This window comes from Acartia tonsa, chromosome 3 (genome assembly GCF_053477335.1).
Source record: "Acartia tonsa isolate MP-2025a chromosome 3, ASM5347733v1, whole genome shotgun sequence".
In the NCBI taxonomy this organism is placed as follows: domain Eukaryota; kingdom Metazoa; phylum Arthropoda; class Copepoda; order Calanoida; family Acartiidae; genus Acartia; species Acartia tonsa.
Window position 1 is genome coordinate 33489431 of NC_137262.1, and position 24049 is coordinate 33513479.

Consider the following 24049-nt stretch of genomic DNA (forward strand, 5'->3'; position numbering starts at 1 on the left):
ATCTAACCCAGCCTTGGCTAAAGTAAAGCACAAATACGAAAAAAATGGTATCTATATATATATATCTTTATATTTACCTGTTGGTGGAGCTAGAGGACAACCTTGTAGAACCTGTCACTGAACCAGAGGGTGGCTTCCCGGACTAAAATAAAAAAGGTATGTTTATATTGTGTCATCTATTATGTACAGGGAGAGAGAAGACATTGAACTGTAAATTATACTGGTTCCTAAGTTCTTACATTGTTGAAAACTTTAGTAACTTTTATCAAATCTGGGATTGAGTGGTTCAAACTAGTAGCTTAGCGTCCAATTCTTTGCCCCCAATAATTTTATTTATGTCTATAAATACTTGATATTTGAGTATAGTTAACTGATGTCGCCTGGCTTACACATTTTAAAAAATGGAATTGGCCTACCTGACTTGAGCTTGTCCTCTTGACAGAATTGATAGTTCTCACAGATGAGGGTATAGACCTATTCGCCCGTCCCCCCTCCCCAGACCTATCACGTGACGTTCCCCTGCCGACTGACCGCTCTCGCGAGGCTGACCGAAATCTTGGCGGCCTGTGAGTACGCGGCAAGGACGGACATTCGCTGCTGCTGCTCTGCAGGTCAGCTTCACGTAATGATTCACGCGCTTGGCGGCGTGACGACTTGGTTGATTTGGGACTTTTGGCAGGAATCAGCCCAGCTGCCAGGGAAGCAGGCGTGCTGGCCGGCCCGGATGGGTTGTTGGTTTGGTTAGGGCGGGAGGTGGAGGGTAAAGCACTAGCGGGGCCACTATTGCTGGAGGGACTGGGGCGGGGCAGGGCAGTGGAGGACATGCCCGCCATTTCTTCCATTATCTCCTCAGGGTCTCCAACTCCACCAGAGGTTCTAGAAATTAAAAAAAACTAACAAATCGAGAATTTTCAATGCAAAAACATTATAAAACTATAAAGACAATCCAAAATGCTTCATGTTGTATTACAAATTTGTCTAAATTACTAAAACCAAATAACCAAAAAGTCAATAATTTTTGTATTCCTTAAATAAATTTAAAGATCTTTATTGAAAGTAAATATTTATAGATTTTTTAAGTTGCCTTTTCCCCTACAGCTATAACTTTTTTACCTATATATACATAAATACAATTGATCTAACTAAATATCCTGTAATGTACTTTTTTGTAATCTTTTACTTTCTTTCACATTATTCACCCAGTTGTGAGCAGTATATTTGTGGTTTATACTTAACATTTTGTAGTAAGGAGGTTGAATATATATCACCTCTATTAAACGAATATCAATGCGGTTTCGCATCACTTCAATCATTGACAAAGAAAATTTAAATTTAGAAATAATTATTTATCACATCGTATTATAAACAGCATTCCGCGGATATTAAAATGAAAAATTAAAAGATTAAAATTAGTTTTGTTAGCACCGAGTATAAAGTTACAGTGTATATAATTATAATCTGCACAAAGAGTAATTTTGTATATTAAAATTTGGAGTTATTTAATTTATAATCCATTTTTCTACATCATTTCTTTGTTCATGGTTAAAGATTTCACTTGATATAAATAAGTTATGCTTTTTTGATCTATTTCACATTTTGAACATAAACCATTATCCTTATCTTTTAAAAATATTTTTCATACAGCAACATTAACAAAAGGGAAAAAATGCAACTTCCCAACTGCTGTAATCTCATTGTGAAAATTGAAAATTATTTTAATAGATTTTTTCTTCAATTTTTGGTTGATTTCACTTTCAGTTTATTTCATAATAGGTGTTTAAACATTATTAATTGTTGGATGTGGTTTAGTTTTGTATTGTCTGTTTAGTTCAGTTACAATTATAACAAATTTGTAATACATGTAATCATTAAGCTAAATTATAAAATTAGTGTTTTACTCTTATATTAATAATATACCTGATCATATTTTTCCTCCATGCAGTGAGTGGTGAGTCTGGCGCCAACAGCTGATTAGTACCAGAGTTTCCCGCCAATTTTGCTGCTGCAGCTGTTTCAGGATCTATGATCTTCATTCTAAAATATATAAAAAAAATAATCCTTATATTTAAGTAGTAGGGTGTTTATCTGATTGCCAGTCTGACTTTAGCGAGGGATCTCTCTAACTGCTGATCCGACATGGTTCTCCTTTACATTGAAGCTACCTATAGGTCGAGAAAGGTTCATAACTGTTTTGTGGTAGAGTAAAACCACCCTCTAATGAGAAATATCCTCTAGAAAATATATCCCCACCTCCTCACAATGAAAAGATAGACCATTCAAACAGAAGGACTTTGATAGATGAAAGTTAAATTTACTCTGAGTCATACCTTTTGAAGTATGCTTTCTCTAAGATACATTTATTTCCAAACAAACATCTCATTAATCTTTATTATTATTTTGCACTTTTTACAGTTTTTGATTAAAGTAAGAGGTGGCTGTGAGAAAACATAATATATAAAGTTGATTAAGTCATAAAAATGTAATCAATTCTTGTCCTTCTATCACAACATAATGGATATTTAAAACAATATATGGATGAATAGTTTTCTATGGCCAGAAAAAAATTGCCTTCTTTTCGCCATTTTTCTCAGGAATCTTGGGGGATAAATAGATCATGGAAAGAAAACGATGTAGCGGGTTTGTAGTATTTTCGCAGAAGCTTTTCTCATATAAAACTCTGTTGGGCAATCATTAAAATTTACCTAACCTAAGCTACTTTGAAAATACGACGAAACCCGTTACTTCGTTTTCTTTCCATGATCTCGATAAACTAATCCTCATTAATGATTGGCAACCAATCAATGAATAAAAGCACACTATTTGTTGTGTTTTACATTTTAAAACGCCCTGATTTGATAAACTCTTTCTCCATGATTATTAAACCCTTTCAATGTCCCCTCGCAAATATGATGTAGTGGAAAAGATATTTTGACATTCAATTAGAAATACAAGTCATGCTAAATCCATCTATCTATCTATTTTTATGTCCGTCTATTCTTTCATCTTTTATCTATCTATGTACCTGACAGAGCCAGCATTAGAGCTCTCATTGTAGAGTGAGCAAGAGTAGCAAACATCCCCCATCTCCCTACAGTCCTGGCACTCACAGGAGCTGCAGCCACTTGAATCTGATTTATCACCGCCAGCTTTCTTCCTTCGGATTGTTCCTGAAATAAAAATCTTTAAGCATGTTTAGAAAATGTAAATTTAAGCATTATTTTAAAAACAGTGAGGACAACATCCTCTATTAATGTACATTGTTGTCCCAGGAATCAGTATTCCAAAACAACAGATGAATAGGATAATTATACTGGCGTACAGACTTTTGGTATGGATTTTAGAGTTTCTACTGTTCCCAAATCTTACCTAACTGTTATAGGAATAATAGTTTAAAATCGATATATAGACTTTACCTGGCAGGGAACAAGAACAATAAGAACCACAGGCAGACTGGTAACCACACTACTAGGATGTGTATATGATAACTATACCTGGCAGAGAACAAGAACAATAAGAACCACAGGCAGACTGGTATCCACATTCACTGCAGGATGTGTAAATAATAACTATACCTGGCAGGGAACAAGAACAATAAGAACCACAGGCAGACTGGTAACCACACTACTAGGATGTGTAAATAATAACTATACCTGGCAGAGAACAAGAACAATAAGAACCACAGGCAGACTGGTAACCACACTACTAGGATGTGTAAATGATAACTATACCTGGCAGGGAACAAGAACAATAAGAACCACAGGCAGACTGGTAACCACACTACTGGGATGTGTAAATAATAACTATACCTGGCAGAGAACAAGAACAATAAGAACCACAGGCAGACTGGTAACCACACTACTGGGATGTGTAAATAATAACTATACCTGGCAGAGAACAAGAACAATAAGAACCACAGGCAGACTGGTATCCACATTCACTGCAGGATGTGTAAATGTCTTCTGGCTTTATCTTCCCGTCCTTTGTCTGTAGCCCTTTTAATTTTTCCTTAATAAAAATAAGATCAATAACTTTTCTTAAATAATAATCCTTTTAATAAAGTAACAGGATGTCTGTCTATCTATTTGTTTGTACCGAAGGATAAAATAAAAAAATGGTTTATCAAATTTTACTCCCCTATCTCAAGTGCCCCTAGAGGCATCTTGGGGGCGTATCCGCTAGTTTTCTTTAAAAGCAACTGTATTAAAATAAAAAGAATCATCGAATTTACAAAAGGCAGGTTTTAGACAATTTTTAAGATTAATATCAAACCCAGTAATAGTGTCGGACTGATTATGACGTAAGAAAAAAAATTAGCCAATGAGAGGCCATTATTGACCAATGGAAAAATTTATAGTGGCCTCTCATTGGCTAATTATTTTTTTTACGTCATAATCAGTCCGACACTTTTACTGGGTTCTTAATATCCTAAAAATTAAGATTAAAATTCTACCTGTGCTTTGTGTAGTTTCTTAAGATCAACTCCTTCTAATAATTCCTCAACTGATACGGCAAACTTTTTCGGAATATCAATTGGTACTGGGTTACCTAAATCAAAATTTCCGATTCTAAATGCCTCTTTATTAACAATATATATATAAATAACAGATCTATTTTATTTGTGACTTTCAGGGAACCTTTGGAGATAATCATTTCAATTGTTTAATAATTCTTTTCTTGAGAAATTTTCACTCTAAAACTTTTTTTCTCTAAGTACATCACATTACTGTTTGTTTTAAAAGATTAAAGAAAAAAACATGCATTTTGCCTCAATTTTAAACATTTCAAATGACTGCATCAATGTTAAAATTGTAAATATTACATTACCTATCTCATTTTTAGAAATCTTTCTTTTTCCGGCAGCATTTTTACCAGCCTTCATTTTACTGCCTCCCTCCCCGCCCGACGACGAAAAATCCGACAACTTCTTGGACTTTCCCGCATTTTTGCCGCCGCCGCCGCCCAAAACGCCTCCCCATGATTTGCCGTTCTTCTTCTTCTGTTCATTCATGATGTTTTTTGATCTGATGAATATTTCATCTTTGCTCATAGTCATCACCAGCTTCATTAACATCTCCCTGAATAAGTTCATTATGTCAACTCGAATAATTGTGTTGAACATACCTACATATATGACTATTTTCATTATGCTGTTAACAGTAATACAATTTATAGCCTGGCATTTACCTTGATTACGCCAATATTACTACTATAAACTTATATCTACAATCAGTTGCTGATTACGCCAATATTACTACTATAAACTTAAAAGGAAATTACAAAATGGTTTTTAATAAAAAAAAGCGTTGCTTTGGAATAGATCATTCTTCTTATGAAAGAAAGAAATATTATTCTTTAGAGCTTTGATAAATGTAAAAGTTGCTAACTGACTGATAATTTGATTAGAATAGTGAAAGCTATCTAATCTAAGAGAAAACATTTAAAACAATTTTGAAAGTGTCTTAAGGCCTTTTAAGCATCACGAAGTTATTGAGATTTCATTATAAAACTGAATTATGTGATATATTAAAACTTAGATTGATAGAAAGATAGTTTGACTGACAGCTTTATAATCATTTAGAACAATTAATAGTTAGAAAGCCAGATAATTTCACATATCTAGAATACCTATAATACAAAGTAGAATGATGTATCTCCGTCTGTCTGTCCCCTGTCCCTTAAGATCTTGGTAGCCACTGAACCGATTCTACCCTTTAGGGAATACACCCACTGGTCCTGTGGTGGTTATAGGCCAACCCCCCCCCCCCAAAAAAAAAAATCCTCCTGTTTTTTTTAAAATCAGTTTCAAATGAGTGGTTGCAGCTCAATTTTTTTTAATTACCTATTGGGATAAAGCCCCTAGAGGCTAGGGGCGAAGCCGCTAGTATCCCATATGAAGTAGAAAGGTTTTCTTGTCTGAAGCTTAAGATCACAGTAAGTACTGAACCGATCTAATTCTCTTTTTAAGGTAAGCTTTACAAAGATCCTGTGATATTTTTGGGCTATTTTATTTTAAGATTTAAGCCCTGAGATGGTTTTAGCTATTTTTCTAGGCCCTCTCTCTCCCTTCGATCACACAGCCCATAGATGCTAGAGGCGTAGCTACTAGTAGAAAAAAAGAGCTATTTAAAAATCAATAGATATAGAAACATGCAGAAGAGATTGAAAAATAGATAGCAAGATAGACAAATTTTAATGTATAATAGATAGCAAGATGATAAAAGTACCAGGATGTATGTCTACCTTGCAAAAGATCTATATGGTTCCCCTTTTAATTGGTGATTCCATTGGTCATTTTTTGAAGAAGAGCAACTCCACCCTCTAAAAAAATCGCCCCTCCTCCCCTCCAATTTTCTTTTTACTTTTTTCTTCTAAAACTAAAAGTTTTCTTAGGGACGTAGCCGCTAGTTTAGACTAACAGTATAAAAAAAAACAAGTTGTAATAATATGAAATTATTGGAAAGACAACGGAAATTTTTTTTATGTGACAATTTCACAGGACAAGGCGTCAGTTCATAATTGTTATTCCGGTGTTCCTTCATTTCAACAAATATTTTAGAAATATATAACACTAATAGAAAAATGTTAAATCAATAGCGCTTCTATGTTATAAGTTGTAAGTACATAATAAAATTGTAGTGGTTCAAAGTCGTCGGATATCAGGTGGGACGATCGAACATTACTTAACTATAGAGTTGCCAAGCTACTACCAACTTAATTAGGATTTGCTATCATTTATTTTCTTTTAATTTGTAGGAACATTATTTCCTTATGTGATAATTCTGTCAAATCATACGTAATATTCACACTAGATAGCATAGGCGTCCAAGGGGGGGGGTAATGGGCCATTTGGCACCCCCAAACGATTATGGGGGTGCCGTAGGCACCCCCAAAATTTTGTGAACAATACACCCCCCAAAAAAAAATTACCCCTACCTTGGGGGTGCCGTAGGCACCCCCAACGATTTTGGGGGGGGCATTTACCCCCCCAAACCATTTTGGGGGGGGGTAATTACCCCCCCCCCCAAAATAAATGTTCTTTAAAAAAAAATTTTGGGGGGGGTATTTACCCCCCCCCCCCCAAAAAAAAAAGCTTGGACGCCCCTGCTAGATAGATAGATGGATTGGCTGATAGTTAGATTCATAGATAGATTGGCGATAAATTTTTATTAATTAGAAAGTAGTATGTGTGTATTTTAAAAGTAATATCTCGTAAATGGCTTTCATTTGCCCTTTTTTAATGTAAGGGTTGCGGATGTCAACAACCCTCAGTTTTCACACTTATGCCAAAACCATGTGCAAATCATTATTCTTTTAACAATTCTCTTACTTATGTGAATAAAAAAATCCAAAAATTGATTAAAACTTTTCTGAATTCCGATTTCTTTTTTCTAGATATACTAACAGACAAAGATTAAATTCATTTTTAATTTTCACACCAATAGTATAATAAACTTGTCATATTTAGATGACACATTCAGAACATTTGTCAAAGTATCCAAAAATAAATTAAAACATAGATTTACACATCCTTATTTTTAAGTTTTGTCTTTGAGCCCAAGGAGTATATATCCTTAAATAGGCAATTTGAGTTTAATCATCAAGAAGGCAGTTAGTTACAAATTAAGGGTATATATAATATTTATAGTATTATTTAAAAGTTTGCGAAAAAATTTGACACATGTACTTCCGTTAAAATACTCTGAAACATTATTTTCTCATGTAGAAGAAGCTTTCGTGATAATCTTTATCTTCAATTCATTACATGTTACAAGTAAAATTTCAATATTAATTGTGTTTTTAAGTTAACAAATTTGCCAAATTTGAGATATGTGCATTAGTTGTCATTTTGTCATTTAATAAAGTTATGTGATAATAAGTTTTCTTCGTTTAATTGTCTTATCTTCTTGTTGCTGCTCTTAATAGTTAATTTGGCCTATTTTATGCAAAGATCTAAAGGGATACGACAATGGACGAGAAAACAAAAGGAAGGTAAACAATATTACGCCTTATGCAAATGATAACTTTTTAATAAAATGTTTGGAAACTGTTAGTATAAACCAACTAATCAAAATTTGATATCCGAATTAGGGATAATGTTTATTATAAAACATTGGGAAAAAGTATATTTTATAGTCCAATGTCTCCTCCATCCCTCCCTACACTAATTTAATAAATCTAAGGATTTTGTTTCATATTTAGTTTTTTATTTATAAAAAGTTAATTTAAAAGTGACCTAGGCTTAACAAAATTCAATCAATATAAAAGGAAAACCAGACAATAGCCTTTATAAATCATCTCTCTCAGACAGATCAATTATGTAAATATTAACATAATAAAAACATTAGTAAAACAATAGAGGGGGGAAGGGTTAAATAACTGCATATCCCCACCCCGTGGACCCTGTACCGGCTTTCAATTGGGTCTTTGAATATAGCAAAGTCGCTACAAAAGAGTAGAAAGCAATTTGCTAGCAGAAGAAAAAGTTCTCCAACACTGGATCTAGTTAGTTGTCTGGATTATGCATCTATACCTATACATTTATTATAAAACCATTTCTCAAAAAGTAGCGCACAGTTACAAAGATAGAACATTTATAAATCAATTTTGTAAAATTGGTTATTGAAATCGAAGATAATTTATAATTTTTATTTAAGACACCGCTTTAAATTTTTACAAATGTGCAATTTTTCGAGTTTTAAAAGTAAAAAAAACTAAATAGAGAACAAAGCTTTATGTTTATTACATACATTTTTGATTAATCAAAATCTTTTATTAAAAAATTATGTGAAAGATGAGAGAGAGAAATTTGGTGTTTTCATAATGTTAAAGCATATTTTGGAATAGCCAGTATAAGAGTTAATATAATTTTATATAAAATAATTTATGTAAACAGAAATGGTCCGTAGAGCCGTAACGGTTTTTTGGATTAATAATTTATAGGACAAAAAGGTTCAATTTCAAGGAAACATCTCTGTAATTAAAAGCATTAGATTTAAGTTTGATAGTTATTAACCCTTACAGATCGGGGGGGGGGGGTCATATTGACCCCCCCCCCCCCCTCTATTTTTTCAATGTCATTTTTTTGTAGGTAAGATAGAGAGTTGTGACTTCATGACTTTTTAAGTTTAGTAATTATACGTCGGCAAGAGTTGATTTTATTAGGATATCTGGTCTGTGTCGGTCGTGGTGTCCGGTCAAAGTCGGTTGGGTAGCACCAAAATTAAAAAAAAATTCTAAATAATTCTTAATTTCTACATTATGACTTTGTATATAAGGTAGAAACCCCCCCAATCTATTAAGGTGGGAATAGGGGCCCGATCTGTAAGGGTTAAGCAAAATACATTGTGTTTTCTTGATCATTTGTGAATTTTTGGTCCAATACTGTGATTTATTGACAATACCTTACTTGTAATTGCTTTTCTACTTTGAAACCAGTATATGCTAAAATCTTGTTTTGCAAAAAATTTGATGTTTTCTAAGACAGCTATGAAATAATTGCTAAGGGCAAGAATGTATAATCTTATTATAATAGGTGTTCTTTTTGTTTCACAAAATGTATCATCGTATTAACACATTAAAATTGCAATTTATTACTACAGCACAAACTGCCAATTTCTCGTTGCTTCACTATTTGTCATTAAACAGCCCTTTAATTCTAACTGGCAGAATGGCGGATTTCCCTCGTAAGGGTAGAGGTGTACTCCACCAAACCCCTAAAAAATTATCTATCTCTTGAACTATATAAAGATTTATTGCAAAGGATTACCATATCGGTTCAGCGGTTAGCGAGATCCTTCGCTACAGATAAACATTCTGTTACTTTTATAGAAGGATCACTTTTATGTAATTGTGCGAATATGATAAAATTTGGAATTGATGGGGCAACATTATAAAGTGTCTAATTTAAACTATCTGCTTGCGGCTGATATATAAAAACTAACTTTTTAGTTATTTATATCAAGTAACTAGAATAAAGATTATTTCAAAATATGTGTAAAGATTTTCTAAGATGAATATGTTTTCTTTTTGGTTTCACAGGAGATTAATTAGTATCTGTCCATCCGACTGTATGTCTTTATGTCTGTCCATCACACTGTCTGTCTGTCTGTCAGTCAACATTTCTTAACTGGCTGTCTGTATTGCGTCTATCTGTCTGTCTGTCTGTCTGTAGGTCTGTCCGTTCTACTGTCTGTCCTGTCCCCTGTCTGTATGTAAGTCTATCGGTCTGTCTGTCTGTCTGTCCGTCAAAAGCTTTTTGATACCATAAGTATCTTTAAATATCTTTATTTTATAAAATTTATCGTCTATAATCCAATACCTCTATTTGTATAAATAAAAAGCTTCTATTAAAAGCTATTGAGAAAACCTACTCTTTGGGAAAAATAATTTTTCAGATGACTTAAAAAGAAAGTGTACATCTCAGGGAGGGAAGGGGACAATGAGCTATTCATTACAATAGTTCCAAAAGTTTTCTAATTTGTTGGCCTAACAACTTTGGGAAGCTTTTATTAAATTTTGGTTGGTTGATTGTCCAAACGTTTCAACCACTAATTATAATCTACAGTAAGGAAATTTTGTGTATCATTATTGTCTTATCCCTTTAAGTCCCTGTTTAATCTATTGTTTGCCTTTAAAAATGTTTTGTATAATAATTTATGAAGTTAAAACTAAATACTTATTATATTCTTTAAAATTTATGACTATAGCTTGGTTTAGAATTTTTAATGATACATATAAATCTATGTCTATGCATCTATTCTTAAAATGGACATATGTAATATGTATACATTGTTCATGGAAATAGGATGACAGTATCTGTTATTAGCAAAGCATATTAAAATATATGAAAATTATAAACAAATAATTTAGATTGTAGATAAAAGACTGTTATTTACAACTTAAATATTAAAAAAAAAAATATAAATTACGATACATTTTTTTCATCGTTAAAGTCATCACATTTTTGTTTTTAAAGTTATCCCTATATAAAATTCAGGGGTAAGGGATAGGAAACCTGGCCATAAATTAGGTCCCAGCCTAGTTTCGAATGAATTTGCAACTTTTAACACATTAAATTAATGAATTGGCGGCCAGCTCCTATTGGCTATCGCTCTAAACCAATAAGGTTCAGCAATTTGGGCTTGTTCTCAAACAATAGGCAATTGCTTCCAACCTTCTAAGAAAATTGCCCGTGGAAAAAAATCACCTCCAAATATTTTTCTTCTTTTTCTTTTAAACTAAAACGTTAAGGGTCGACTACCCTTCCATCAAGGCCTTTAGGGTTGTAATAGCTAGTAAAATTTACCTGTAGACTGGCTTGATATTATTAAAAGACATTCCACCAGACTTGATAACTTCTCTGAGTATGTCATCAACACTTTCTATTCCTTCTTTCTCTTTCAGCTCCTTCAGATCAACAATTTGTTTCATTTTTGGAACATTTTTGTTTCAAATTTGAAAGATTTTTTAGTTTTTTAAACCTTAAAAATACAATTGAGGTCTAATCAATATACAACCCTTTCTTTTTATATATAACATTAGTACCATACCATTACTAAAAAGATTTATTCGTGTTTTCTTTCAAAGTGCCAAGTAATTAAATAATAAAGCCCTCTACCCTAACTGGGAAATTTTTAAACAAAATTAGGGAAGATTATTTTATTCTTATGTCCAAGCTCTGCTGGGGACTTGCCCCAGCAAAGCTTATACCTGTGGTATCCTAACCCTGCGGGACTAACCTGTATCCAATAAAATATAACCTAGCTACCTGACCTAAAGAAAAACAAAACCAACGAAAAACTATCCCACCCTTCAAAATAAGGGGGTTAGGGTTTTTTTGCTCGACTATAAACTGAGTGAAACTGACATAATTCAGAATCGTTATTTTCTGTAAAATGAACAAATTCCTTAAAGAGCTCTTGTAAATTATATTGTCCAGATACGTTCATAAAGCTCTTACTCCGTGGTATTGCAACCTAAATTAAATTAATCCTTATATAATATTTACAGGGTGTTAGGAATCTATCCGTAAAGAAGGATCTATCTAACCGCTGAACCGATATATTTCTAATTTACAAAGTAGCTTTTCATAGGTCCTGAGAAGGTTTATATTTAATTTTGGGGAGGGTACCACAACCCTCCCAAAATAACAACTAAAGGATGCCCTCCCCCAAAACTTTTTAGTATTTTTTTTTATTTTCAAAACTGAAATTGTCTAAATATCTCCTTTCCACTTGTTCTTCCCCTTTGGACTAACCTTAGTATAAATATCTCCTTTCCCCTTGTCCTTCCCCTTTGGGTCTCCTGTGACCGTCCGCCTCTTCTCTGCTCGCCGCATTGACCCAGATTTTCGCAGGGAACTTCTTTTTGCTGAAATTAGAAAGAAAATATAATTAAAGGATTAAAAGCGATGCTAATAATTAATTAAAATAATTGGTAGGTCAATTATAACAAACAAAATTATCCTTTTAATAGATATTAATCATTGGGAAAAAGGTTTGGACCCTTTTATTTGTACATCCCAATATAAATTCAAACTTAGCATTAAGTATTTAAGCTAACAAATTGTAGAACGTGTTATAAACTTAGGGAGTAGTCTATTTAAATTTAATTGTCACGGCCCTTCCTGGCTCTAACTATACAAAGCTTTCCTAAAAAGCTCAACCTAACCATCAAAGTCTTCACAAGTATATTTGTGAGTAAAAATATTAGGAAAACTACTTACTAAGACTGCCGGTGTCAAGAGAGGGAGCTCCGTTTGCTTGGCGGCGTACTGTTCCCGCCCTCTTTACACTCCGCACATTCTTGCGTCGCATGGATTCAGATGTACCGCCAACTGTTATTCCTATAAAAAAACATACAAGTTTAACAACAAGAAGCTTTAAAATTTTTAACAATTTTGATCAAAACAGTTTTCATTATTATGTAACTTTACAAAGTATAACAAAAATCATTCATGTGACGCCATAAAAATGAGCGAGAAGAGGAGAAGTGGGAAAGAAAAAACCTGGAAAAAATCTGGATAATCCTTCATTTTTATGACGTCACATGGCTGATTTTTGAGACACTTTGTAAAGGTACCTTTATTATTTTATATAATCCAGAACTTTTTACTATAGTTATGTAGGTAAGTAAAAAGAATAGATTCATTAATCTACATGGTCCATAATCCGATAAATGAGGATTTTCGAAAAAAAAATTATGCTTTAATCTAATAATTAAACTATCTAAAGCTGGCCTATTTAGTAGATGGAATGGAGAAAATTACTTTCATATAAAAGTGTGTACACAAAAATGTAGTCGGATTGTTACCGTAGATTAGTTAAGTGATTGCTCATCAAGACTTTCTATATATTATTATATATAAAAGTAAAGTTTTTTCTGCATAAAGCTAAATTTCTTGGAAACCACTAGGCCGAATAGGTTATACTTTTCAGGGAAGTTTTATAATTGTCTTGGGATTTTTAAAGAATATTTTTCTGACCTTCTTTGCCCTGCCCTAGAGGCTATGGGGGAAGTAACTAGTTTATTATAAAATGTTTACCGCTACTTCCAGCACCACCGTGGGAGGCACCATTGCGCCTATCATCTCCGCGCATGCTGCGCCTACTCGCAATACTGTCCTTGGTCCGCTTGCGTCGAGGAGGTCGGCTAGGAGCATCGGAGTCGGAGGTCAACATTCTCCCGGAAGATTCGCCGTCAGCCTAAAAAAAATTAAAATATTTTTTGTATTAAAACATTTGTTGCAAATGCTTTTTACTGATTTTTGAATAGACAAAAAATTTACTTATTATCTATTGAACTATTCCTGTGGCGTGCATTAAATAATTCAGGGATTTAAAGGGATAAGACAATGACATATAAATAGATGTACATCCATAATGATGATACACAAAATTACCCCTTCTATAGATTTCACTTATTGGTTGAAACGTTTGAACACTCAACTTAATGATCCAACCGGTCAATATTCAATTAAAGTCCACAGAGTTGTTAATCTAGCGAATGAGAAAACGTTAATTTAAAACTTTGGGGACTAGTGTGATAAACATCCCAATGTCCCCTCCTTCAATGATTATCTCTGGTATATAAATTCCTTACCAAAGAAAATAAACACCACGCGTTATACGCATTATTACGCAACTCTTTTTGGGGGGTTATACTAGATAAATGCGTCAGTTTGCGTCACTATGATTTAATCATTGATGGCCATGCCTTTATTAGGTGATTATGACATTAAAATTCTTATCTTTGCAGTAAGATAATCTTAAGAGTGATACGTATTTTAAGAAAAAAATATTAAGATTTTTTATTCAGTATTTATCTAAGATTTGACAATAGCATCTAGAGATAAGGACAGTTAAAGATCCTAAAAACGGGACCAATGTTTGTAAAGCATCCCTAAAATGGAGAACTCAATCGGTTCAGTGGTTAGCGAGATCTAAACAGATCATCAAAATAACCATACTATTGTATAATAGGATTCCAATCAAAGAACTAAAAATTAGTTTTTGTTGAATTATCGTTATACTAACGGCTGTGCGCCCATAGCAACTAAGGGGATCTTTATTTAAATAGGTATACAATACATGGGGCAGAAAATACGCCAATCCCATCCGACGGGTTAAATTTAAAGTTTAAAAAAGACTAAAACCTTCCCTGTACATATAAGAAGCTTCATTATATAGGGGAGCCATATCGGTTCAGTGGTTCACAAGATACTTTAATGCAGACAAAAAAAACTTTCCTAATTTATATAATAGGATAAGATTACATAATTAAATGCCGTCATATTTGATCAAATAAAACAAAATTACATAAACTAGGGTATATCCATTAAAAGCAACAATAAAACCTTTTTCTTGATTAAAAAACAACGGGATCTTAAAAATTTACATAAAACATGTATTTTAGCCCTTTTTAATTCACCATTACTAATGAATGGACGTACACACATAGAGCATATCCTAATTATAGAGTAGCTGCGCTAATAACCATACACTGTACTAAACCCATATGGCAGATTGGGAAATTTTTAAATTATACATATACATAAAATCTGCAATGGATAGATATAAATATCCAGAAAAAAATATTGGATTATGTTATAAAAACCTAAGTAACAGTAAAAATATTGAATTTAAAATTCTATTCTTTTTCCAAATGTTATTTACAAAAAAAATTATTTTATATTTGATAAGTTTTGAATTTTATTTGATACTACCTAGTGATTTTAGATACTTTTCAAAATTTGAAATATCTATATCTATCATAGAAAGACTAAGACATATGGACTGGGTTTAATATTTAATCATAAAGTTCAATGTTAATTAAATAGACCTATTAGTATAGAAACCTTCATATCCCACTTTCCTGCTTTTCACTATGTTAAAATTCTACTTTTCTTTATCTATAACTAATGCCTACGCCCCTAGAGATATATAGGGACATTTGAGGTAAAGTGTTGGGGGGGGGGGGGGGGGATCGAAGGTAAGTAGACCATATACTTTCCATTTTAATTTTTTTTAAGTAAAACAAATTAAAGGGGGATGAGTATTCAGGGGCGGTCTTTTTTTGGGAAAGTGGAGGTACCCTTCCATTTGATTATGACGGTCTATCGGTTGGCAAGATCATAAGCAACAGACACACAAACAGACACCCTGTAACTTTAGTTCAAAGCCCTTAGTTTTTTTTAAATCATGTGTCTTAACCCACCACTAAAACATGAATTACCTTCGCAATTTTGATTTTATACCTCCCTCGCTCATAATAAAAAGCTTGGACGTTCTTGCTAATAAAAAAGCTTAAATACTTTTAACATTGAAAGTAAAATTAAGAAAATAAGTATGATGACAGTTGCATAAGATTGAATATTATATTCACTTTTTTGTAAACAGATTATCTTTTATGCAAGTAATTATATTATTATCCTTTAGACACACTGCTAAAAATTAGGGGCAAAATAGTTCTAAACTTAGTAGATGAGAAAAAAATTATTTTCATGCTAAACTTGTCAAAAATTGCGATTACTATAACGAAAAATGCATAAACCCCCCTCCCCCCCTAATCAGATGAGATAAGATAGAAAAAAAGATCATTGTCGCTTAAACTGATCTACAACACCCTCTTACTCCAATAATTTGAAGATAACAGAGAAAAAAGTTCAAAGTATCGAGGCATAGCCTTGATATTTTTAAGAGTGTACTGTCTAAGAATGTAACCTTGTCGAATATTCTTTATAGTGAGTAAAATATCATCAACAACAGTTCTTAAAAAACTTATTCATTGATGTCAAAGGGTGGAAGTAAAATGGTGTTAACCCCCCTCAAACTCCTTATTTTACCCCCCCCCCCCACAAAATTTTTAAAAATTACATTAGATTATACCCATCAAACCTTTGAAACCACTCATTTGAACACTACTTAAATTAAACAGCTTGAACGTCCCTGCATATTTGTCTATGTATTTAATATTCTACTATACATGTATCTATCTTTAAATTCTTATGGGCATCTATATTCATAGATTATTCATCTATCTATCTATAACTGCCTTTCTTTAAAAAAAAACTTAAATCTAACTATATAACTATTACCTATATTTAAATCTTTATCTTTTGATAAAATTGCTTTATTAAATTTATATTGTTGTGATGACCCAGGACGGAATTAATACCATAAAAAAACCTAGTTTTTACCACTTTTATGGTAAAATTTTACCAGCCTATACGATTTAAAAGGTGGTAAAATTTTACCGTAACTGTGGTAAAAACACTTTTTGTGGTACTTTCTCACGCTTTTTACCATCGATTTTTACCACAATTATCGGTAAAATTTTACCAGATTTCCGGTAAAATATTACCATTTTAGGACGCAAATTTATACCAGATTTTGACCAATTTTTACCACTTTTTTGGTAAAATTTACCGCAAATTTCTGTAAGATTTTACCGAAAAAGTGGTAAAACTGTTCAACACCTGGTAATATTTTTGCCCTAAATTGGTAAAATTTTACCAGAAATAGGGTAAATATGGTAAAAATTTACCAAAAATTGTGGTAAAAACGGGTGGTAAAAATCACGAGAAAGTGGTAAAAAACGACCTTAATTATAGAAAAACATCGCTTGTACACAAATCGCAAAAATAAAAAAAAAATTGTTTTCATTTTTATCTTTATTGATTGAAACACTTAAACATATTTTTCTTGATTCTACTGCTCTGGCCGAAGAAAACTGTTGCGCAACCTCCTGGATTTGCTGGGCACCGGCCCCATTCGACCTCGTATCACTGATATTCAACCTGGAATAAAATTGCTCATTAGTTAATTAGATAAGTACAGGGATATAAAGGGATAAGACAATGGCTGATAAATTGATGTTCATCTCTAATGATGATACACATCGTTACCCCTTCTGTAGATTACAATAAGTGATTGAAATGTTAGGACACTCAACTTAATGAACCAACCAATAAAAAATCAATAAAAGTACCCAAGGTTGTTAGGCCAAAGAATAAGAAAATGTTATTTGAAAACTTTGGGGGCTAGTGTAATTTACAGCCCAATGTCCCATCCCTCCCTACTAAATATCTAATCTATAATACAAAGTAGAACGATGTCTGTCCGTCCGTCCGTCCGTCCGTCCGTCCGTCCGTCCCAAAGATAAAGCCTATACTCGCTGTTTACGCAAATGTGTCAGAACTTCCCCCCCCCCCCTTACTCTCACACCTAAATTTTTTCTTTTGAAAGCAAAAATAAAAGTGTGTAGGTTCGACTCCCCCTCTCCCCCCTCATTCATTTCCTACAGGCATCTTGACACGTGGCAAAAAAATCAGCAAACTTATCTAACTAAACATCTTTGAAAACGCAGAACGAGAAAAAATAAAGGGAAAGCTTACCTGGAAAACATAATCAGTAACAACATCCGTGGCTAACAAGAACAGGATAGTACTCGGCATTACTGATATATGCTTCACGTGGCGTATGGAGTCGTGGAACGCGGGGTCCTAAGTTATGGAGGATTAAATGAAGGAAGGAAGTGGACTGTTTATTACACTAGTCCCCAAAGCTTTATTTTCTTCTTCGTTGCTTTAACAACTCTAGGGACTTTTATTGAATTTTGAATGGTTGATTAATCAAGTCTACAGAAACGTAAATTATTTTAGTACAATGTTTTTTTTAACTTAAACAATATTTTACTTCGTCTTAAATCATTTAATAACCCATTCCTGAATAGCCTTCTTTAAGAAGTTGAGCACAGATTTTAGCAAGGCAGCCCGCTGGGGTAGGCAGTGAAAACCAGGCTTGGGTACATCCTAAATAGAGATAGGTTGTTAGAAGATTTTAGCAAGGCAGTAAGAATGTTTGGAACTTTATACAAATGTCTAACTACGTTTTAAATCAACCATCTCTCTCCATAGGCATTAATCAAGTATAATTTCCCAGGGATATAAAGGGATAAGACAATGGCCGATAAATTGATATACATCCCCAATGATGATACACAAAATTGCCCCTTCTGAAGATTACAATTAGTGGTAGAAACGTTTTAGCAATCAACATAATGAAGCAACCAATTAAAATTAAATAAAAGTCTCAAAGGTTGTTAAGCAAACGAATAAGGAAACGTTATTATAACACTTTGGGGACTAGTGAAATAAAAAGCCCATGCGTTCCTGATAATTTCCCCTGGAACAAAACTGACCTGAACTTCTACGTGTCTGGGGTCAACAACAAACTTCTCCAGGAGCATCACTTCGTCACCGAAGGACTTCATCGCCTCGCGCTTGGCAGACTCCAGCTGGGCCTCGAACTCGCCAGCGGTCATGGCAATCCTCATACCCTTGCCACCCCCTCCGCGGACAGCCTATGACAATATCAAATAACAGTTTTCCACAGGTAGAAAAATAAAAACAATATAAAATTTAGCAGCTACTCTACAATAAGGTATGCCGTCACTCCGTCTGACTGTACTATATATCATTACACAATGGTAGAAAAATATAACACTACATTTCTTTACATACATATATATAATTTATATAACTTACATATTCCTTTTTTTTTTAACATTGATTCCCAGAATTATACCTAAGGTATAATGTTATAATCGAGCCTTGAAGTTGAAATATATTATGTCATTGTCCATATTAACATCCTGTTTTATATTTATATTATTTACTATTTTATTGCGGTACATGTGGACATACTTGTCCTTGTTCCCACCTTGATCATAACAGGGAACCCGATCTTGTCTGCCTCCGCCTTCAAGGTGTCCAGGCTCTGGTCCTCTCCGTGGTAACCGTGGATTACAGGTACGTTAGCGGCTTCCATGATCATCTAAAAAACAGGTTAAATATTAGAAAAATTGTAACGACAGACTTCTTTTAAATACACAGTTGCTTTTCCTAGAGCCTACTTGTGTTTCGTCTTAAAAGAGGATGGTTGGAGGGTTTTTACCAATGAAAATATTCGAGGTCATTTTTCCAAGAAGCGGTGTCATACCCCCCCCCCCCCCCCCCGCCAAAAAAACAGCATAAACATTCCCTGAAAATTATGGAAGACCAGAAGATTGAGATCGTAGAGGACAAATGAACAGACATCCTGTTACTCCGGTATAGTATAGAGTGTTATTTCTTTCTACTTGAAATCAACCAAAATAAGTTCCTGAGTAGCTACTCTATCATTTACCTTAGATGTAGACTTGATACCCATATCTCTAATGGCAGTGGACGGTGGACCAACAAATATAACTCCTTTCTCCTGATAAAAAAAAATTTAAATTAAAAGGTAGGTATCATTCTTATTAATATAATATTACATTCTTGAAATTAACCAGAAAAAAACGTAAGCAGTACAGTGGCGTGCACAGGGTTTTTACGGGAAGGGATGTAATCTTAGAGGTTTTTAAAAAACGGGGGGGGGGGAATCTACATAATTTTAATTTTAAGGGGTGTGTTGTCAATCCCATTCCTCACACTAATGACCGTGGACAAGATAATAAACGAAATATACATATATAAATCCCCAAATATATTGAACAAAACAACACCTTAGATTAGTTCAGACACTGCTAGTTTGAATGAACCAATCAAGATTTAAAGTTGTGAGCTAACATGCTTATAAAACTTTGGGTACCAGTATAACTTCCAGTCTAATATCCACTCCCTCCCTGCAGTCAAATGGAAAATATTACCTGCCCAGGGATATAAAATACACGTGGATATTATTAATGACATATCATGGAAATTTGTTGTCATGAATTTAGGTTCCTAACATGGACTTCATATATTGGTCAGTTCGTTTACCCAGAAGGAGGTAAGGGGGTGTTGTAAGGGAGGAATAAGGGTGTATCTTTATTTTAGCCCGCTGTGAGTACCGCTTTATTAGAGTACATGAAAAACTGGTGTAACATCCAGGTAATAATATATCCATTTACCCTAAATCTTAAGGGATAAGACAATGGTCGACAAATTGATGTACTGTACATGTACAACCCCATTGATGATACACAAAATTACCCCTTACATAGATTACCTTTTGTGGTTGATACGTTTGGACACTCAACTTAATGTACCAACCAATCAGAGATCACTTAATCCCCAAAGTTGTTAAGCCAACGAATAAGAATACGTTATTATAAAAGTTTGGGGACACGTGTAGTTAACAGCCCATTGTCCCCTCCCTCCCTGCATTTACCTGGCAAAGATTAGCAAACTCGACATTCTCGGAGAGAAATCCATAGCCAGGATGTACAGCATCGGAGCCGGTTTCCGCCGCAACCTAAGATAATACAGTGTATGGTCAATAGTAACTAAGCCCCTAGAGGCCTCTAGGGGCACTTGAGTTAGTGGTGAGTTGAAATAGATCCCAACATTTTTTTATTTTAGTTTCAATAGAAAAAGTAAAAAATCCATCTTAAGGCTTAAATATGATCAGAAAATAGAATAAAACCAACTCAGGACCTATGTGATGCCTACCTAAAATAGAGAACCCAATCGGATCAGTAGTTATTTAGAAAAAAAGTCTTACTGCTTTATATAATAGGATGATGCATATAAGAGTTATTCTAAATCTTAATAGGTAGATTCTTCCAAGTTTCAATTTAAATTATCAATCACACCATTAAGCAAAAAACAACACCCATTTTTTTGCAATGTGAAAGGTGTGGGGAGGGGGGGGGGGGGCTGGGAAAGAGCCGACCCACTACCTTGAATTTTAATTTTTCAAAGTTTTTAAAAAATAAAATTTTTGGGGTAATTTTTCTTAGGCCTATAAAAAAATCCATGTATAAATTAAAACCTTTCCGAGACATACAATAAGCTTCAATGTAGAGGAGAGACGTGTACGTACGCTAGATATTTCGCTACAAACGAAGACAAACAAACATCCTGTTACTTTTATTTAAGGATTATTTTAATCAATCAATTCTTGTAATGTCCATCTAAAACTAATACCTAACAGTATAATGTCAGAGATATAAAGGGATAAGACAAAACAATGGTCGATAAATTGATGTAAATCCTCAATGATGATTAACAAAATTACCCCTTGGATTAATATTAGTGGTTGAAACGTTCGAACACTCAACCTATTGAGCTAACCAATCAAAATTCACTAAAGTCCTGATGTCGAAAGTTGTAAACCACCAAAAATGTAAACGTAATTATAAAACTTTTGGCACTAGTTTAATAAACAGTATCTCCTCTCTCTGGTATAATATACCTTTAAAATAGTATCTCCCCTGAGATAGCTCTGTTGTGAGGCAGCTGGACCAATTCTAACAGCTTCGTCCGCCATGGCTACATGCATAGAGTTTCTGTCACTGTCACTGTAAACTGCCACAGTTTTAATACCTATAATAAATTTTGACTAAAACACAATAAAATGTAGGTAACAAAGGAAGGGTTGGGGCGGAGGTGCCACTTTAGGAAACAAATAAAAATCGTCGGAAAAAGCCGTTTTTTAAGCAAACAAAAGCGCGTTTTGCTCTATCTGTGAGATATTATGAATAAGATAATGTTAAGATTTGATATTAAGATGAGAAAAATTTACGTTCACAGTCCCTTTAAAGACACAATACCTGTAATAATAATACCCTGGCCTTTCTCATTATAAGCCTAGGCAGAGCCATGCTGGTGAGTGATGCTAGCCCAAGCGTGGACCGTGGTGAACTGTACTTCTAACGCCAATACCTAATTACAGGGTTACGAAAGTTTAAATTGATGTTTTTTTTTTTAATGTTAATATTAAATGTAATATAGTTTTGTAATGACATATAAAATATATATTCGATAGAATATAAAAAAATATAGTGCATTCAATATTAAAAAAAAATATTTAAATATATATATAGTTGTTAACCATATAGAATCTATTTCCGGCCGGGTTCTTAAAAGATATTGCCGCGTTTTTTCGACATTTTTTACGCTATGAATAACAAGCGCGACATTCGCGAAATCTAAAAGAGTATACAATGATTTATTTAATTATTTCGCTTTTGATGGTACGGCCTTCATAGAAAAAAAAGATTATCTTCAATCCATTTTTGCTGCATATTAATTAATGCATCTTTTTAGAGCTGTGTTAGACATTAGAAAAATTGCTAAAAAAATAATTTAAAATTCAGTATTTTTATGTTATATACTCTGTTTGAAATTCTATCGTCAACGTTCAATCAATTAATGTCTAAAAAACGCCGAAAAAATGTGGCATTCATCTTTTAAAAACCCATCTCGGTGGTATTTCCGGTTGGCAAAGACAACATAAATATAGAAATCATGAAACATTGTTGTTCCACAATTTTGCCACATTTTTAAACATCTTGCTTAAAAAAAATCTTCCAAACAAATTGTAAATTCTACAAATTTAAATATTTAGAGAAAATTGAGTAGTAATTTACTTCTTGATTCAAAATATTTGATTAAATTGAATCAAAACTAATAATTATTTTTGGCACTCTATATTCAAATAATCATAAGCTTATCAATAGTGCGCATGCGTGCACAGAGGTGCCATAAATTTCAAAACTTAAAAATATAAGTTTTGTAGCGAAATTACTCTATAATTCGAAATCTCTGTCTTTCTTTTAGAAACATTCAGGGGAATATACGAAAGCTTATATTTATATTAAAGATGAAAAATCGATAAATTCAAATGCACACGGCACATCTGCGTAAACACACAGACCTGGATTTTTTTTCTTTTAATTTTAATTCGTATGAAGCTAGCTCAAATAAGTAAATATTAAATTTGATATATTTTTGACGATGCGGGAGGATGTTTTAAAAGAAATGATGAAATAATTTTCAAGGTTTTAAAAAAAAGTTAGCTTCTTTTATGCGAAAAAATTCAATAAAAAGTAAAAATTTTTACCAAAAAGTTGGTCAAATTTTACCAAGTTTTTTTTTTTGGCAAAGTCCAAAAATCTGGACTTAGCCTAAAAATTTACCTTGTCAATTTTTACCAAAAAGTTGGTCAAATTTTACCATGTTTTTTTTTTTGGCAAAGTCCAAAAATCTGGACTTAGCCTAAAAATTTACCTTGTCAATTTTTACCAAAAAGTTGGTCAAATTTTACCAAGTTCATTTTTTTTGTCAGAGTCCAAAAATCTGGACTTAGCCTAAAAAAATACCTTGTCAAATTTTACTAACTTTTTGGTAAAAATTGACCAAATTGCGTTTTTTTGTCTAAGTCCGAAAATTCGGACTTAACCTGAAAAATAGAGTTGTAAAATTGACCACATTTTTGGTAAAACTTCCAAAAGTGGTAAAATTAAAAAAAAAAAAAAAAATTTAAATTTAGGCTTCATTGTATAGAAGTCATTATTTTAAAGTACTACAACTGATTATGAAGAGCTGTTTTTTATTTAAAACACAAAAAACGGGTTTTTTTGTTTCGTCAAATTTTACAAAAAAAATGGTAAAATTTGACTAATTTTTTGGCTAAAATTTTTGCTGGTAAAATTTACCACGAAACTGGTATATTTTACCAGGTTGACCAGCTTTACCACTTTTCTGGTAAAACGACTGTTTTTTTCTGGTATTTCGTAGAAC

General features: G+C 33.2%; 2 protein-coding genes across 3 annotated transcripts in view; both read right to left on the reverse strand.

Annotated features, from left to right (window-relative positions):
• The window catches only part of LOC145314846 (uncharacterized), a 57145-nt gene that overhangs the window by 5727 nt on the left and 27369 nt on the right, over positions 1–24049 (reverse strand). Inside the window, exons 10-21 of the mRNA XM_080154927.1 lie at positions 13544–13703; positions 12725–12844; positions 12257–12369; positions 11901–11975; positions 11306–11406; positions 4825–5075; positions 4451–4545; positions 3885–4005; positions 3023–3167; positions 1918–2034; positions 417–876; positions 78–142 (exon numbers count right to left, since the gene is read on the reverse strand). Coding sequence (XP_080011053.1) covers positions 78–142; positions 417–876; positions 1918–2034; positions 3023–3167; positions 3885–4005; positions 4451–4545; positions 4825–5075; positions 11306–11406; positions 11901–11975; positions 12257–12369; positions 12725–12844; positions 13544–13703 — 1823 coding nt within the window. The remainder of the gene's footprint in view (positions 1–77; positions 143–416; positions 877–1917; positions 2035–3022; positions 3168–3884; positions 4006–4450; positions 4546–4824; positions 5076–11305; positions 11407–11900; positions 11976–12256; positions 12370–12724; positions 12845–13543; positions 13704–24049) is intronic.
• Positions 17163–23143, reverse strand: LOC145313948 (methylcrotonoyl-CoA carboxylase subunit alpha, mitochondrial-like). Of its 2 annotated transcripts, XM_080153612.1 has the most exons (9): positions 22078–23143; positions 21720–21850; positions 20694–20777; positions 19686–19757; positions 19221–19334; positions 18700–18861; positions 18222–18310; positions 17894–17999; positions 17163–17296 (listed from the first exon to the last, which is right to left on the reverse strand). In XM_080153612.1, the coding sequence occupies exons 2-9, from the start codon at positions 21804–21806 to the stop codon at positions 17282–17284; spliced, it is 729 nt and encodes a 242-aa protein (XP_080009738.1). In that variant the 5' UTR covers positions 21807–21850; positions 22078–23143; the 3' UTR covers positions 17163–17281. The 2 variants fall into 2 exon arrangements, with proteins under 2 accessions (XP_080009738.1, XP_080009741.1); XM_080153615.1 differs by lacking the exon at positions 17163–17296 and having other exon boundaries at positions 17959–18012; positions 18244–18310.